Source organism: Salvelinus fontinalis, chromosome 22 (genome assembly GCF_029448725.1).
Source record: "Salvelinus fontinalis isolate EN_2023a chromosome 22, ASM2944872v1, whole genome shotgun sequence".
Taxonomy (NCBI): Eukaryota; Metazoa; Chordata; class Actinopteri; order Salmoniformes; family Salmonidae; genus Salvelinus; species Salvelinus fontinalis.
The window spans coordinates 7308266-7326864 of NC_074686.1; the positions used below are offsets into that span (position 1 = coordinate 7308266).

Consider the following 18599-nt stretch of genomic DNA (forward strand, 5'->3'; position numbering starts at 1 on the left):
CACCAGTATCAAAAGAGCACCACCCATGTACAGTTATGGTTAGTACACTACTCCACCCGATTAGACAACATACCTTTTACTGTAAATGTGACTCATAATACAACAGGTTACTAAGTCATAGTACAGTACTTAAGTAGCTGTATCTTACTTGTTTGTCATTAGACTATACATAATTGCATCCCCTATCTCCAGATCATCTTGCTACATTTCCCCCTAAACTCTTGTTTATCTTACCCAGTTAAACACTCATTGTTATTTTGATTCCACTTACTTTTACTAACTCAGTTGACAATATTTTCTTGACATTGCATGAAAACAAAATGTACATTATCTGTGTTAGAAAATAAAATACTTAATAAACTGGCCTGCCCTGTTTTTGTCGTGGAGTGGGGGTGGACATGTCTGGTCAGCTGTGTGACCGTAGATTTACCAATCAAATGTTTTTGCTCTGTTATTGGCATAACCACCATCCAACGATTGGATGAGGGTGGACATCAATTTTGAGTATCATCCAATAGAAAAGCACAACGACAATGACTGACAGATGTAAGGATAGACTATCATTGTCAGCGCGCGAAAGATAAAAAATGATTAAATCAGAACAAGAACAAGCGGGAGGGAGAGAAAGCTAGCTAAATGCGGATCAATAACACCATTTAATTTTATTAGGCAACAATTTTTACTTTTTTTCCACCAATAGTAGTGTCTTATGGTCGGAAAGAATTCGGAACACGGTACGGAAGTCTTGATTTCACGGTTTTAATGCAGGTTCACTGCAAATACACAAGTAAAAGGAGGATAAAGTAACTTAATAAGATGAGTGTGGTGATCTCTCAACAGGTAAGAAATTTATATTTTCAAATTGTTAGTTACATTAGCTAGCTAAATAAAATACATAGTTAAACGTTCAACACATTAAACAAACGTTAACTAGGTTAATTTTGACTAACATTAGGTGGGGATTGATTGAGTCCGCCATAACCCCATGCTAGTTAGCTCGCTAACTTTACTTGACTTGTTACTGATTGAGTTGGATTAACTAGCTAGCAATCCTCGTCCTTTGGCTAGTTTGAACGACTGTTTGTTAGACATTTGCAAAGGGTAACAATGTGACTGTGTAAACAATTAACATTGTGTGAACTGTAAACTATTCTAGCCAGTTTTCTATGCTATGTGTAACATTAGCCACTGTTGAATGTCCAGCTGGCTAACTACGGTAACCGTATGCTCTTTGTGGCAGCTGAGAGAGAAGGCGCCACAACAGCCATTTGTCGACCCAACATTGAACAACAGATAAGCATCAGATTTAAGCAAGCAAGATCAATCACCTACATTTACAATAGTTTTTCTTCTCATTTCAATTTTTCTATGTTTACATCAGTTATACTTATGTCTCGTCACTGGGAAGAAGACAGACCATGATTATTTTGTAGGAAAGAGAGAGGGGCATAGTCACCAGCATGGTTCCCTCAAACAACATAAACATTAGGTGAATTTCTGTCACCCCCCCCCTCTCTATCCAGGCACTGGAGCTCCCTGCTGAGGAACCAGTAGCCGAGAGTGATTCAGACAGCGGGATGGGCTCACCAGTGGAGGAGCTGCAGATTGTTTCTGAGATGGTTACCAATACTGTCGACCCACAAGGTATAGTGACGCAACAAAACGGGTGATCGGTGCCTAAACAGATCACCTGACCAGAGCCCCCATGTTAATGTAAATAGACTGTTCTGGACTGGGCCATTTGCTTCGTGATAAGAAACAATGGATTGTATTTGACTTTAGACTATCCAACCACAGTACTTGGCAATTCAACTACCAATGCAAACTAACCTACTTACTTTAGTAGGAAATAGTTTGCTTTGTGACGTAAACGGAATACCACCCTTCCCGCATTTAGTCATTAAGGATGTTTGTAATATTTTTCCCAGATTCGGATGATGACATCACAGTGAACCGGCGGTCCCGTTGTCGGAAGGCCCTGAGAGACAGTGATAGCGAGGAGGTGGTGCCTGAGATGGCAGAGGCTCTGGTCCTGTCAGCATCCAGCGGAGATGAGATGGAGACTGCCGAGGAAGAGGTCAAAAAGGCAGAATTAAAGAGCAAGAAGATATCCCGGATTGCCCCTATCAACAGTGATGACAGCGCGCCAGAGGAGGAGGAAGAGCTGGTAAAAAAGGATGTGAAACAGAAGGAAGGGAAGAGAGAGAAGAGCCAGAGACACAGAGAGAAGAAAGAGAAGCGCAGCAAAGCTGTGGAGCGACTGAAGAAGAAAGAGAGACCTGAAGAGGTGACAGGTTGTGTTATAGTGACAGTATAAAATTCAGAGTTTTGACTATTTTTCTAATGAAGACTCCTTTTCCCATCACTCTCTGTTTTGTAGGAGACCCCTTTGCCCCGTGTTCTGAATGACAGCGGCTGTCTCCTTGGTGACAATGACCTATATGACGCTGGTCTGGATGATGATGAAGAGTCTCTGGATGCCATCAGAGCAGCAGTAAAGCAGAAATCCAAGAAGCACAAGGTAAGAGCAACATTTAAAAGTTCTATCTGTAGTTCAGGAGTAGGTGTGAGGTCACTAAAAAGCACGCGTATGTCAGAAATAAATCACACAGGATAACTTTTTGAATGTGATGTGGTTTGTGAGTTCATTTGAGTTTATGGCTAATCTTACATAGCTTTGTGTCTGTATATTGTGCTGTGCAGGCAGACGATGTGTATCAGAACTATGCTCTGTATCTTTTCCTCAGGAGCTTTTATTTGATGATGATGAGGGAGATGATTATGAGGCTGGACCGAAACAGCGTCCCCAGGAGAGGAAGGCAGCTCGAGCCAGCAAGGAGGCCATGAAGCAGCTGCACAGTGAGACCCAGAGGCTGGTCCGAGGTCAGTTTGTTCTTACGTGCATATTACAATAGCGTGTCCCTATATGAAGTGTATTGCCCGTGTTCCACTATGCTTTGCCTCTACATGGCTTGCTACACACTTTTCCTGTGTGGCTTCTATTGTCCAACCCAGTGTTTCTTGTTGCATGTTCTTAATTCCTTTGCAGAATCCACTTGCGGGCTGCCCTACCACATGCCTGAGCCCAAGAGCATCGACCAGTTCTTCAAGAGGAGAGCCCGACCTGAGGGTTCTGCTATGGCACTACTGAAGTGAGAAGACATTTATCTACCAGGATTTCTTTCTTCTACCTGCTTTGTCTTTGCAATTACTGAACTATGCTCATCTAGTTTTGTCCAAATCATTTAAAGGGGCAGTCTTATATACCCTTTGATTCTTTAAGAATATAACTTATAAATGCCTCATGAGGTTTGTTCAGCTGTCGTACCCTATCAGAACCAAAAATAGCTTGTTTAATTCCTTTGTTTGTGAACAAAATCATTGTAAACAAACACTGTATAGTCTCAAAACATGGTTAAAACTATAATTTTATATAGGTGGGGAAAATCAATAGAGTTACATATCGCAATATTATTTCCGATGATGTTATATCGATAGTTTTTAAACAATATATATATACAGTACCAGTCAAAAGTTTGGACACGCCTACTCATTCAAAGGTTTTCCTTTATTTTTACTATTTTCTACATTGTAGAATAATTGTGGAAACATCAGCTATGAAATAACATGCATGGAATCATGTAGTAAACCAAAGTGTTAAAAAATCAAAATATATTTTATATTCTTCAAAGTAGCCATCCTTAGCCTTGATGACAGCTTTGTACACTCCTGGCATTCTCTCAACCAGCTTCATGAGGAATGCTTTTCCAACAGTCTTGAAGGAGTTCCCACATATGCTGAGCACTTTGTTGGCTGCTTTTCCTTCACTCTGCGGTCCAACTCATTCCAAACCATCTCAATTGGGTGGTTGTCTGTTGATTGTGGAGGCCAGGTCATCTGATGCAGCACTCGATCGCTCTCCTTGTTCAAATAGCCCTTACACAGCCTGGAGGTGTTTGGTCATTGTCCTGTTGACAGTCCCACTAAGCTCAATCTAGATGGGATGGGGTATAACTGCAGAATGCTGTGGTAGCCATGCTGGTTGATTGTGCCTTGAATTCTAAATAAATCACAGACAGTGTCACCAGCAAAGCACCATCTCCAGCTCCGTACTGCATCGCGCCTGCCAAATTTTGTAACAATGTGCAAGGCTCCGTATAGCTCCACATTGACATGATTGGTTGACGGTAGGTGGGGACAGGAGGTATAAACACACACTCACTTCCTTGACAACTTCCTTCACAACAGCTCTGCTTAACAGCTCTGCACTGCTCCACGAAGCGCAAGAAGTATGAATTCCCTGACTTCTGCAGAGGCCTTATCCCTGTAAATGCTGCACGTCCAATGCGGACGTCGTATTGACCATGCGTCTCCTTTTAGTATCGTGATAATATGGTATCGTGAGGTCCTGGGTAATTCTCAGACCTAATAGGCGGTCAGTCCTTGCATCCATATCTCTGTCTGAATTTTAATTGTTACATTTTTCCTGCCCTATCACTCATCTTTTTACCAAAACAGTGGTAGGGATTCCATTTTGTTATTGTTTGAACTCAAGATGGCCCCTTTTAAAGCATATAAACCCTTTTTATTTGTATTTATTTTTTAAGGTCTGCCAAGTATCATGACTTGATAAAGGAGGCAACCCCAACACCTTCCCCCAACCCACCCAAGGAGTCCCAACAGCCCTCAGCCTCCCTGGAGCCACCCTCCACCCAGACTCTCTCCCAGCCAACGGCCACTTCCTCCCCACACCAGGAGAACCACAGCAGGGCAGGAGAGACCTCTCCAACCCAGGAGCTCGACGGCGATGAATTCCCACTACCTGAACTGGCCGCCATTATGCAGGGGGCTAATATTTCAGTGTTTGGTGGTGCTGAAATTCCACCACCAGAGTCTATGGAGGCTGGACCCCCAGAGCAGAACCAGGCAGAGCCCTCTGACTCTCAAGCCCAGGAGATGGAGGTGAAGGCAGGGGATTGGGATGGAGCTCAGCCGCTACCTGCTCCAGCCAGTGTGCACCCCGTAGCGCCAGCAGTCCCAAAACTCAAGAAGGACAGGCTGGCTAGACTGAGGGAGCTAGGGGTGGAGCCCCCGCCTGTCCCCAAACTGTGTGCTGACGATGGGTCCTTTGATCCGGAGCCCTCTCAGGTTAACCCAGGTGAGAGCATCACAGCAAATGTTCAGCTCCTTAATGTCAGAGCTCTATAGCACAGTATTTTCCAAATGGTGGGTTGGGGTTTAAAGCCTTGTGTTTTGATGCATGCTTTTGTACAAGTTATGTGGCACACACAAGGATTTTGGTGGGTCACAACACAAGCACACTGTATTGTGGTGAAATGGGTGACCTTGAATGAATTGGGTTGAGGAGAAACCCAGTAAAGTTGGTTGTGATGTTATGGTTTTCTGTAGTTAACCTGTTTGTTTCCCCCCTCAGGCGTAGAGGCGTTGAAGGAGCGTTTCCTACGTCACGTCCAGCCCGTGGCCCGGCCCAGAGGGGAACGCACCGTGCAGCTCAGCGTCATCCGTAAAGACAGCAGCGATGAGCTCCACCATGACACTGTCACCACCACCATCAGGGAAGAGGAGGAGGAGGCTGCACACACCGCGCCTGGTACAAACACCATCTCACACACACGTTCTCTCTAAACCTCCACACACACACACTTGCTAAAGAGGCATCCCATAGCAAGCCACACATATATTTCCAAATGTCTTAATTTCTCTGCCCACTGGCTGCAATATTCTTTCCTAATCAGTCTTGTTTCACCCTTTCCTCAGGTGAGAAGCTGACCAACCTGAAGTCCCGTCTGCAGCAGGCCATGGCCGTAAAGAGACGGGAGGATCGAGAACGCAAGGACGCCCTCCATCGCCTAGACAACGAGGACTGTGGCGAGGAAGAGGAAGAGGAAATGACGGATTCCGAGGGGGAAGAGGTAAGAGTGGATCGGCGGCTTTGCCTGAGGATGGGGGTAGAAGGTCAGTCCGTAAAGGGTTGGGTTGCGTGTCAGTGCTTTCCGTACACTTTTCACAGTGATGCTCTGCGATGGGAACCAACACATTGAAGTCCAAAACATTTTTAAATGGAAAAATTAGAATAAAGGTAATAGAGGGAATGTCTTGTCCAATTTATGGTAATGGAACCATTAATTGTGTGGGTGTGCTTCGGAGTTTGTCAAAACCTGTTTGTCTCTCCACAGGGTGTAGATGAGCTACTGGGGGGTGGTGATGCTGATGATGAAGATGACGACCAGGATGACGATCAGGAGGAGGGCAGCGCGGCACAGAGGGGTGTGAGGAGCCCCTCCCCGTTAAGATTAAAGGGTCCCTTTCCCCCACCAGACTTGCTCAACACAGACGGAACCCTCATGCTGTTTGCGAGCAGCTCCTGCTCGCGCACGGGGTATGTGTGTGCGGTGCTGATATTTGGGAGTCTCGGCCACGTACATAGGCTGACAATACGTGGCCTTCAGATTGCAGGCCTGCATAAGGCAAAGTAGCACGCGATGTAGCGCTCCATGTCGTTGGTCATGGGCAGCCTTGTTGAATGAAAAGGGTAGTGCCAGATGTCCGTGTCCTCGACTCCTTCTCGACTGTACTGGATTCAAGTAATGTATTGAAAAAGTGTGTAAGCCAGTGTTTAATTTCGTCAACAAAAGTAGTGACTCAAATATTAATCTAACACAAATATTTCTGTGGCATTTGACGAGACTATAACTGACTAAATAGACTAAATTATTTTTAATTTCAGTTGACTAAAACGAGACAGTTATCTCCGACTGAAATCTGACAAAGTGGACTGGACACGAGTTTTTGGCGAGATTCAGAACTTGTCAATGATGAGCACAATTAATATTAGCTGCAGATATGCACAGGCTTTTTCAGCAATGGGAAGATGGTGCCTCACCTGGCACACCAGCTGGCGAGCTACCGGGTAGCAAGTGACGCGCGTGGGCAGACGCACCACACAGAACCCACTGCAACTTCCTTTCCAATTATACACTTCATTTCTGTTCATGTCATTTACTTAGGAACAATCTGTCAGTCAAATAAAAATCTACGTTAAGTCGTAATGACACTTCAACACGTCTGCGTTTGTGCATCACCTGCATGTGTGCAAGACGAGTGGTCAGGTGCTCAAGGAGAGAGCGAGACAGTCGGACATTGCTGCAGCAGGTAGGCCTAGCCTATCAAATATTCATAGAGAACTAACTAGGTAGCCATTTCAAGGCATATCTTGTACCCTCGAGTTAACTGTTTAGCTGTTATGAGCATGTGTTCATGTTTTCGTCATGTCCCCAAGAATATTCCACCGACACTCGCAAATAAGGCCATCCAAAGTTGATTTGCGCCTCGTCAGCGTCACTGACAGCGTCATTGCTCAAAATGGTACGCGGCATCATCTGGTTATGTGTGCAACCAAAGTTCAACATTCACCTTCCATTTTCTTTCAAGCCCTCTACACATACAGTTTGATGCATAGGTTCAATAAATCCAACGTATGAACCACACAGAACGCACTGCAACTGCCTCTGCGTCGCAACGGTACAAGGCAAATGCAGTGTTCCAATGGAAATCAATGTACTTCTAGTGTACCAAAATAGATGCACTCTCTGTGTGATCAAGACATTACTTTTTTAAACAATTAATGTGATTATTTTTTATCAATTATTTTTGGTGAAATTATTGATCTTTTGAATTTTAATTTGTAGCCTCGCTCAACCTTTACCCACTGCATTTCTTAGCCAGGTTTTGTAGCCAAGTCTCTCTTTTCCTTAGAGAAAACGGCTTGATTCTAGCTATTACCGGTCAAAAGATATGATCCATAATAGCAGCGTTTTTGTTTCTTTCTATCGTGCATTTTGCATTTAAAAAAAATCTGTTCTAAAATTAGGCTACTTGCGGACTGGATCGTTAACCAATTCATTAGGCTACACACTTGTTCATTCATTATACCTCATTAGCTAGCTATAGCTAACAACCTGGGGGCGCGTTCAGCAGGATGCAATGTTTTGGAACGTTGTTAGAAATATGCTATGTAGAACAAAATGGAATTTCTATCTTCAACATTCAAGAATGTTTTGCAACTTACTGTTTCCCAGGTAACATTACCAGTAGCCTATATGCAAACATTTGGTGACACAGAAAGGAAATGGGATAGCAAACAAGTTATTGACAAAATTAATCTTGCCACTACACTATCTGACTGGGCAACTAATTCTTATTTTGAGTTAATTTGGACCCAGTGACTCCGACTTGAGTGCTTGGACCAGGACTCGCGCACTGGGACTCAAGATTTAAGCCATAGGGACTCGATTCGGACTCAAGGTTTTGTGATTTGACTAAATCACTGGGCGAAACGATCATTAGCTCCCATTCTACTTTTGGACAGCAATGTGGCTGCGACATCTGAACACATGGCCATATAATTAATAATTATGATATATTCTTATGTTTGTCATATTTCTGCTGTTGGGAGAGAATAGAATGTTCTTCCGAAAAAGTTGTTAGGACAAGGCTATGTATGTTTGTGCCCATAGAAGTCAGTGGTTTATGTTTACTATAGGTTAATGAGGCAATACTAGACAATCATTATTCAAATGACAAAAATGTGACTAAGACTGAATGATATTTTAGTCAAAATGACTAAGACTAGACGACATCTAAAATAGAGTACCAAAATGAACACTGGTGTAAGGTAAGTGTATATACTAAGTGAGTTAGTAAGTGTGTGTGTTATCTGTCCCTCCAAGTTGTTACATTTTGTCTTTCTTACAGAGATGGTGTAAAGAGGACAGGGCCCGGTGGTCAAGACAGTTACACAAAGATGGGTGAGTAGACTAAACATCTCACTTTCAAGTAAATTGTCATAACTATGCTACTTCATAAAATACTCTCAAATCCTTGATGGAATCAGGTGTCTCTTTTCCAGTCTAGGTAATAAAAAAAATTGGTGGGGGACTTATGGTTATGAAAAAGGGAAGTTTCACTGGTAAAATTGTATTGCAAGTTCTATGTCTCTTTTCTATTACAGAGGAAGAAGATTCTCTGTCCCTGGCCAAGGACAACAGTCACAACAGTAGTTTTGAGCTACTGGGCTCCATGCTGCCGTCCTACCAGCCTGTCAACCGCAGCACCACAGGAGGCAGAGGCCTGTCAGCCAGAACCTTCCGCTCCCCCTCACCCTGCTTCTTCAGACCCAGCTTCCTGGGATCTGCCTCCAAGGTGAGACGCTGACAGTGTAGGGGGGGTTTATATCCTGTATGTCTAGGGCGCTGTGTTTTCCTAACCACTGTATTACAGTATAAAAGTGTCAGAAGAGTGCCAATCGTAACCACAGAGACCCAAGTATGCATGTCTCCCAGTAATGCATGCGTTACGTGAATTCAATCAGGGACCGCGGAACGATTTTGACCGGGGGTGCAGTGACCTCCTATGTGTGCTTGCCAATTTGTTTCCATTGGGCATGAGAGTAAAGACTAATTTAACTGTAAAAAATGTATTGCATTTTAATGTGTCATGAACACAACCAGGCATGATGTTTCATCTGATAAACCACGTTTCCGTCACGACCGCTGTGATGGTTTGGTACCTTTTTTTAAATGCTGACAGATCATTTGTTTGTTCAACATGTGATCTTTGTGGGTAAAATTCATTACGCGAGAAATGGTGGTGGAAACGCCTTTGCGCACGTATTGATATAATAACCATCATGTGGAAGTAAACTAAGGTGTGTGAGGTCCTCCCACTTCAACTCAGGAAAGCATGCCGTTTATTAGGCTACAGATGAAATAAGTTATGATGAACCTCACAGGGTGGTGAAGGTGCACGGTGACGAGCTTGATGCCCCTTTCAATAAATAAAGAGGGTCTTATTCTGGTGACATGGCGATTGTCAAATGGCAGTCAAGCATCAATCTAAGAATCATTATCCAGAATAAGCTTATCTCATCATGTGACCTAGCCTACCCACACTGTATCTGCTAGCTGTTGGCTAGAGCGCACTTGCTAAGTCCACAGTAAGCACATTTTACTATTTAACGCAACAGTTTTTGTGACAAAACTATCGGTCTAGTTGAAAATGCGATGGAAATACATTGAACTTTTATTATTATTATTTTTTTTTTCAGTACATAAACTTTAAAGCGGATAAATACATTGTGTGCACTATCATTCACTGATTACACCACTGGTGGGAAAATGCGCATATTTTCTTTATTCAGATTTTAGACTATTTGCATGAAACTCTGTCGCCAATTAGATGGACACCTAGCTACTGTCAAATCACTTAAGAGTAGGCTACCTGTGTGCGTTCGATCCACTCTATAATGATTCCAGCATCTGAAACAGTGCGCGCACCTCCATTTTGATGAACGGAGAGGGCACCTATTAACACCGGACGTGTAATGACATTCAGCGACTATTAGGCGCACATGTAGCCTGAATTCATTGATGCCTCCACTGCTGTTCGCATGTGTCACTGTCCCGGACAGTTGTCTCAGTCTACTTTCACCCCTATTTTAATTTTGCATATAATTTACAACATTTTGTAGGCTATTTGTTGACTGGTTTAGGCCTGCAGCTACTATTCTCTCATTACTTGTTGCCTTAGGAGACAAAAAAGCTGAGCTCACCAGAACAATGTAATAAATTAATAGAATGAATGTATCAGTAATAGTCCTAAACCTAATCTAGTTGACATTGGTAAAGTTTTGTCTTCCATTTCTGCTCACAGAGCAAGGGTGTGTAGCGACCGGGGCAAATCTGCAATAGCCTAACTCAACAAAATAAACTGCGAAAGCTTTTCCCTTCAAAATGTCTAAATCACGTAGGTTTCACTGGTTTCAAGGAAATTAAAAGCTGTGAAAACGATCCAACATGAATCTGATTTAGATTTCAGTTTGTCCTGGATATATATTTTTATGTGGTTGGAATAGCCTACTGTCAGCTTTTGTCACTGACAAAGGCCGCACGTTTGCACGGTCCCTAACTGTGCATTCTCTTTCTCTCAAGATGCTGAAAGTCATATTTCTCCACTCCTATTCCCAAGACTAAATTAACATTTGGTGTATCAGTTTACTGCAAGAAATCCCATTATATTAGGCAACATGTGAGAGTAATAGCCCTACAGGCTAGAACTTCTGTGTCCAAATGTGTATTTTTAGTTCAGATGAGCAGCAGCACCCCTCCCCCAAACCCCGACAGACATGTTTATTGTTACGTTAATATTCAGAAAGGCAGTTTCTATAAATGTTGAGACTGACTCCTTTGAGACTCATCCCCAGTATCTCACCCCCCCCCCCTCTCCATCCCACAGAGCTCAGGGAAACTCTCCGAGCCCTCCCTCTCGCTGCCCGTGGAGGACTCTCAGGACCTGTACGCTCCCCCCTCCCCCGGCGAGTCTTCTGGCCCCCTGGGGGCCCCGTCTCAGGGTCGATTCTCTCTGGAGGAGGACTCCCAGCTCCTGGACGCCGACGGCTTCCTCAACGTGGGGCCCCGCACTGGCCCCCCGCGCTCCCACAAGAGGCAGCTCCTACTGGCCAGCCTGGATGAGAACGCTATGGACGCTAACATGGGGGAGCTGTTAGGAATGTGCTCTGGGGGGTTTGGGACTGCCAGAGAGGGTGGAGTGGGGGGGCTTGGGGCCTCGCAGGAAGATGAATTGTTAGGGCTGTGTTCTGGAATGTTCCCTACCACACAGACGGCGGGAGCGAAGGAGAGGAAGAGCGAGGGAGGAGTTAGAGGGCTGGGGGCAACTCAGGAGGATGAGCTGCTGGGGCTGTGTTCGGGAGTGTTCCCCACCGCACAGGCAGAAAGGGAGAAGGAGGGAGCGGAAGGGAGGAAAAGGGAGGAAGAGAAGATGGAGTTGGAAATGGACCGAGACGATGACATGGATCAGCTGCTCGGCCTCTGCTCTGGGAAGTTTACTACTCAAGGTAAGCGTGTCTCCCAACTGTTTGGTGTATGACTGGGTGATTGGGTGTAATAATGTTTTGGTTCCATTCCTCTCAATCTCTCTCCGTATAGGTGTCTCCCCCTTGCGATCCAACTCGAGCTACGCCCCACACTCCTCAACTGCGGAAGACCGGTAAAAAGAGCTAGCCTAATGTTTTTTAGACTCAGACAATCACTGACTCCAGACATTTAAAATGGAATTCAGCAATATTAAATGTTGTAATTTATTAGAAAGTTCATTTATTTGTCCCAAGTTATGAGACAAAATGTAGAAATTCGTATTTTCCTGCACAGGAACACCACTGTCTGTGTGTTGTGTGGTGCTCGTATGTCTAGTCTATGCTCTTTGCAGCCGTTAGCGATAATGCTAATGATAACCTTCTACTCTACTGGTAGATTGAAAGGCTTTTCCAAAAACCTCAATTAAATGTTAACTACAAAGTAGCCTATACCTACCTGGCAGAATGATATCATGATTATTTGCATTAAACCAGGCATCATTTATTTTGCTACAGAAACACTGCCAACCGAACAACGCTTTCTGGCTGGTGTGCGTGCACATGCATTAAAAACTGTGCACTACACCTACAATTCAACATTTCTTAGATTTTACCACACCTCAAGTTTTCTCCTGATGTAGTTTGAGCATTGTTGTGGATTTAGAACATCCCATTCTTGTTTTTCTTTTAAGTGATTTTGAGGGCGAAAACCTGAAAAACGACTGAATTTCTTTTTGGGGGGGGAATAAAACAAAATCAGGCAAAAAATATAACCGATTTTTATAGGGCCCTAATATTGTATCTGATGACTAATTTACCTTCTCGGTATCAATAAATTTTATTCAATTTAGGAACGGAGTACTATGTTATACTTCTTGTACTTACCACTATGATATACTAAGGCTATACATTCAAAGAAATCGAAAAGTTGATCCCTGTAAGGCTAAATGCGTTTCTGTGCGGTTTCAGTCGAACAAAACTGGTGGAAGAGGATTGTGAGTTTCGACTTCTGTCAGACGTGGAGAGCCTGAGTGAGCAGGTAAGGCACACGCGGTCGCACCTTTGCGTTGATGACTTATACCCCAAACAGCTAAACTAACTCCTTCCTCCTTTCCTTCCAGGAAGACGGTGATGGCGACGAGGATGAAGAGAACGAGGTAGAGGAGGAGGAGAGGGAGGCTGTGTTTGCACCCCGTCAAGGAAGGAAGAAAATGTATGTAGAGAACTCTTCCTTGAATGATGAATTTGAACAGCTCAAGTTTGTCACATGCACAAGTACAGTGAAATGCATTTGGTGCTTGTTTTTCCCTGACAATGCACTTATAAATATCAGTAGTACTATAAAAAATAAAGGTTTAAGTTAAGACGTCTGTTGGGTTTCCTTGACGGTAGATCCTATTAAAAGATGAGCTCAAAGACAGCATGGCACAGAAGGCATTACATACCACCCTGCATACAACACAATTCTGTTTTGCTTCGGCAAAGAGGATATGGGATTGATTATTTTTATAGTATTTAAGACAACATATCTCTCCCAGTGCCTCTACATTCACCTATACCTTAGTCTGCCAATATAACTTTAGGTCTTAGGATGAGTGTCTGTCGAATGTCCTGTTTTGAAAATGAGCTCCATTGCACAAACTCTAAACCCCTTTTATGTATCAGAATGCGGTTTCCGCACAGAAGGTTAGTTCAAGCCCGCTTGGTATTCATGTCGTCTGGTTGTGTGTTCCGTTCTCTGCAGGCGCATGGCAGAGTTTGTGGACTCTGAGGCTGAGCTCTCAGGTAGTGATGTCGGCAGTGAGGATGAGGATGACGGTGAGAATGAATATGAGGAGGAGGAGCTGCTAGACGAGCTGCCGTCTGATGAAGAGCTGCAGGACCAGGTCAACAAGATCCACATGTATGTACTGACGCAAATACCCCCACCCCCAAAAAATAACATTCTAAATACCTCCGGGGGGAAAAATCGAAGACCTTCTATAGTCAATACTATTGGGTTAACTTAACAAAGCACAATGTGCTTTATCTTCATAGGTAATGTTTGGTAGTAGAGAAGTTTCATTTGTTCATCTTTATTGAAAAAAGCAACCAATCATATGGTGTCTGTGTGAATATTTTTTACTCTAAAGCTTAGTGTAACCTGCTCGTCTACAGGAAACAGGTCCTTGACGACGACAAGCGGCGACTGCGGCTGTACCAAGAGCGTTACCTAGCCGACGGGGACCTGCACTCAGACGGGCCGGGCCGAGCTCGCCGCTTCCGCTGGAAGAACATAGGTGGGTGTGTCCTGAGTTGGCGTCCTCCTACGACAGATATCCTGCTTTTCTGTTCCACATGCTTTATTCAACGGTCGTGTTTTAACCCAATGCTGTCTCTGTTTTTGTGGTGCTTTTCTTTCTTTAGACGATGGCTTTGACATGGACGGAATGGGGGTGGAGGGGGAGGAAGAGGATGAGGAGGAAGAGCTGGACCATGCAGAGCTGCAGAGGAGGAAAGAGAGGCTGGAGAGGGAGCAGTGGCTACGAGAACAGGTACATTTCATGTACAAAAGTATGTGGACACCTTCAAATTAGTGGCTTCGGGCTATTAAAGCCACACCCGTTGCTGACTGGTCTATAAAATTGAGCACACCGCCATGCAATCTCCATAGACAAACATTGGCAGTAAAATGACCTTACTGAAGAGTACAGTGACTTTCAACGTGGCACTGTCATAGGATGCCACCTTTCCAACAAGTCAGTTTGTCAAATTTCTGCCCTGCTAGAGCTACCCCGGTCAACTGTAAGTGCTGTTATTGTGAAGTGGAAATGTCTAGGACCAACAACGGCTCAGCCGCGAAGTGGTAGGCCACACAAGCGCACAGAACGGATCCTCCGAGTGCTGAAGCGCACAAAAATCGTCTGTCCTCTGGTTATAACACTCACTACCGAGTTGGAGTTGGGGGATTCCAGGAGAACGCTACCTGCCCCAATACATAGTGCCAACTGTAGTTTGGTAGAGGAGGAATAATAGTCTGAGGCTGTTTTTCATGTTTCGGGCCCAATAGTTCTAGTGAAGGGAAATCTGAACGCTACAGCACACAATGACATTCTAGATGATTCTGTGCTTCCTACTTTGTGGCAACAGTTTGGGGAATGCCCTTTCCTGTTTCAGCATGACAATGCCCCTGTGCGAGCTAGGCTTAATCGCCCAACCAATACTTGGTCATGTAGTGTATGTATAGCATATGGGTGTGTGTCATTCTATTCTGTCAAGGGAAACTCACTGGGAACCAAATGGAATGAAACCGGGAGGCACCTACTTGAATTTGTCCAATAAACTCGTATTCGTTGCTAAACGTTTTCCTACGGTTTGGACTAATGATTACTCCCCTGGTTTGTATTCTATGTCGTGTGTGTGGTCCTCATGTTTGTCTAACTCCCTTTGACTTTCTAGTCAGATGCTAAGGCCAAGAAAGGGGAGGACTTTGACATTGAGGAGGAGGAGAAGATTGGAGAGGAGGACAGCCAGTTCATGAAGCTGGCCAAGAAACTGACCGCCAAGAAACTAGAGAAGAAAGGTGAGCTGACGTACAAGCGATATGAGATAGATATATATATGAAAGATTACTGAATTTCTCAAGAGTTACTCTTTTTAAGCCTCCCCTTATCTCAATCCCTCCGTCTCTCTGTTTTGTTTTCCAGAGCTGCCTGTTGCACCCCAGGCGGACAGAGAATTCCTAGCTCAGAACCCCTTCCAGAGACCTTTTCAACCCACCATGGTCAGTACCTTCCTCATACTAGTCTGGACTGGTGGTCACCCTCTCTCCTCTAGTGTGACACTTATGATTTTCACTGTTGTGTAATCGGAGCCTTCTAAGAATCTTTACTAGATGACTCTGCCTCTATGACCGTTTCACCTCCATTTAACCTTTGAACCCCACCTCAGGTGAAGAGGGGCTCGTTGCTCAGCCAGCCCCGCTCCGTCCTGCAGAAGCTGGCCTGTATCTCCGAGGGGAACCCGTTAGCCCCCCGCAACACCCGAGGGTTCGTCTTCCAAAGCCTATCGCCAGAGAAAGAGGCCCCGGCTGCAGAAGCCCCCAAAAAACAGGCAGGTCCAACCATGGAGAGAAAATATAATGGTGTTATGTAATCCTGTGGGCCTAACGCACACAGTTGGATGATAGTTGGTCAGTATTGTAGCTACAACTGTGTGTAGTGTTTCAGTAAACCTGTTTTGTTTTTCTTGAAAGCCTCATACCTTTCCCAACAGTTATTGTTTTTCTATAGAATAAAAACATCCATTACACTTTTAAGAGCATTTAGTTTCTTCTCGAGAACTTGTGACAGTTTGGTTATTACTATACTTGTAATTCTAAACATGGCAACTTTGGACTATAGTGTAGTAAGGATGTCTGACCATAGGGTGGTGCCAAAAGCCCAAGCTGTCAATGTTTCCCTGGTAAAAACTGTTAGTGCAGTCTTTGTTTGACTAGAACCATTGCTCGCTCTTATCCATACCTTCTTTTTTTGACTGTTTACATATACTGCAACTCGGTTTTTAGCTGAAAATGTGTACAACATGACATAATCCAAACTGGATCTGTGTGGAATATCTATATTATTGCATGTATAATCTCTGAACCGATCAGGGAAGACGCAGCGTCAACACGAAATTGTATTTTATCTCAGGGCATTGACATTGTCTTTTTTAAATTGGCTCAAATGTGTATTCGTCATGATGACATTTTAATTTTAATTACAATAAAATGATGCCGGATCATGCTAACCAGGTTAAGACTTTTGGGGAGTTCTGTTTTAAACTGAGGCTTAATTGATCTTTTTAAATAGCTGTAGTACTGCGCCGAGTCATACAGACGTCCACAAACACAGCTGGACATGTATAATTTCTAATGGGACTCCACGCTGGCACCAAAATCTCCCAAATAATTACATTCCAGTTAGAAATTAAGAATCCCTAAATCGGAATGTTATCGTCATGGGGCGTTTGCTTCTAACGTGGTGGAGAGTTTGTTGACAAGCTCTGTATATCTCTGACAAGTTCTGGTCCATTATTTTAGCAACAGGAGTCATTTACGATATTTAACTCTGAATATCTCTATTTCGCAGCTGAAGAAGAGGGGACAAATCAAGGTTTTGGCCCCGGCTGCTAAGCGGCATTGTCGAGAAAACAACGCACCAGCAGCCAAAGGACCCCAAAGAAGTATTTTCTGTTACCTGGAGAACTGAGGTGCCTGACAATTGTGCCTGATGTGCTAATCACACACACATCCAGAGTGTGTGTGCTGCCTTATAAAATCTGGTGTCAACAACATTCACACTTTCTCCCGGGAACCACATTGACACTTGATTGTGTCCTACTTAATTTGTGTCCTGAATAATTTTTAGATTTTTTATCATGTAAATAGAATGGGTTTGATTTTATAATTTTTTTTGCGGTTTTTAAATGTACTTGTTTTAAGTTTGTAAATTAAAGCGTGTTTTACCACATGCTCTAATATCTGTTTTATCCTGGTGTGTTCTATTCTACTCACATGCAGGTTGCTTGTAGGTAAATAGAGGTACAGTGCCTTCAAAGTAGTCCTACCCCTTGACTTATTCCCCATTTTGTTTTTACAGCCTATTTTCAAAATGGATTAAATAGAATTTTCTCTCACCCATTTACACACTACCCCATAATGACAAAGTTTTTAGAAATGTTTGCAAATTTTATTGAAAATGAAATACAGTAATCTAATTTTACATAATGATTCACATCCCTGAGTCAATCCATGTTAAAATCACATTTGGCAGCGATTCCAGTGTAGTCTTTTGGGGTAAGTCGAAGAGATTTGCCCACCTGGATTGTAAAATATTTCCCCTTGTTTTGTTTTTTTCGTCGAGCTCTGTCAAATTGGTTGTTGATCATTTAAGTAAAAACTGTAGATCGGCCTCAGGAATATTCACTGTCTTTTTGGTAAGCAACTCCAGTTGTGTTTTAGGTTATTGTCCTGCTGAAAGATCAAATTTTATTGTTCACATGCACATGGTTAGCGGGTGTAGCGAAATGCTTTTGCTTCTAGTTCCCGACAGTGCAGTAATATCGAACAAGTTATCTAACAATTCCCCAACAACTACCTAATACACACATCTGAAGGGGTGAATGAGAAAATGTATATATGGATGAGCGATGGCCGAGCGGCATAGGCAAGGTGCAATAGATGATATAAAATACAGTATATACGTATGAGTAATGTAAGACATGTAAACATAATGTAAAGTGGCATTATTTGAAGTGACTAAAACAAAACGACTGCATAGTTTCCTTATGACTCGAAGCGAGGCGACCATCTCTGTCGGCGCCATCTCCCAGTGTCTGTTGAAAAGCAGACTGAACCAGGTTTTCATCTAGGATTTTCCCTGTGCTTAGCTCCTTTTTCTTTTTTATCCTGAAAAACTCCCCAGTCCTTAATGATTAATTACAAGCATACCCATAACATGATGCAGCCACTTCTGTGCTCGGTAATGTTTGTGGCAAATCCAATAAAACACTGAATTTTATTGGAAATATTTTGCAGTATTACTTTAGTGCCTTGTTGCAAACAGGATGAATTTTTTGTAATATTATGTACAGGCTTCCTTTTCACTGTCAATTCGGTTAGTATTGT

General features: G+C 43.4%; 1 protein-coding gene across 1 annotated transcript; it reads left to right on the top strand.

Moving 5' to 3' along the window:
- The first annotated feature begins 576 nt into the window (after positions 1-576).
- Positions 577-17444, top strand: LOC129819648 (claspin-like). The gene is made up of 23 exons (XM_055876083.1): positions 577-840; positions 1524-1644; positions 1929-2287; positions 2381-2521; positions 2748-2883; positions 3050-3152; positions 4608-5158; positions 5435-5611; positions 5779-5933; positions 6198-6400; positions 8776-8828; positions 9032-9222; positions 11314-11932; positions 12024-12084; positions 12920-12989; positions 13072-13163; positions 13695-13853; positions 14108-14229; positions 14357-14484; positions 15389-15512; positions 15637-15713; positions 15881-16042; positions 17062-17444. The coding sequence occupies exons 1-23, from the start codon at positions 817-819 to the stop codon at positions 17179-17181; spliced, it is 3948 nt and encodes a 1315-aa protein (XP_055732058.1). The 5' UTR covers positions 577-816; the 3' UTR covers positions 17182-17444.
- Positions 17445-18599: the final 1155 nt, after the last annotated feature.

Coding starts and splice junctions, on each gene's coding strand:
- LOC129819648 (XM_055876083.1), top strand. CDS start 817: ATGAGTGTGGTGATCTCTCAACAG. Junction 3,153..4,607: donor TCTGCTATGGCACTACTGAA/GTGAGAAGACAT, acceptor TTATTTTTTAAG/GTCTGCCAAGTATCATGACT. Junction 13,164..13,694: donor CGTCAAGGAAGGAAGAAAAT/GTATGTAGAGAA, acceptor CGTTCTCTGCAG/GCGCATGGCAGAGTTTGTGG.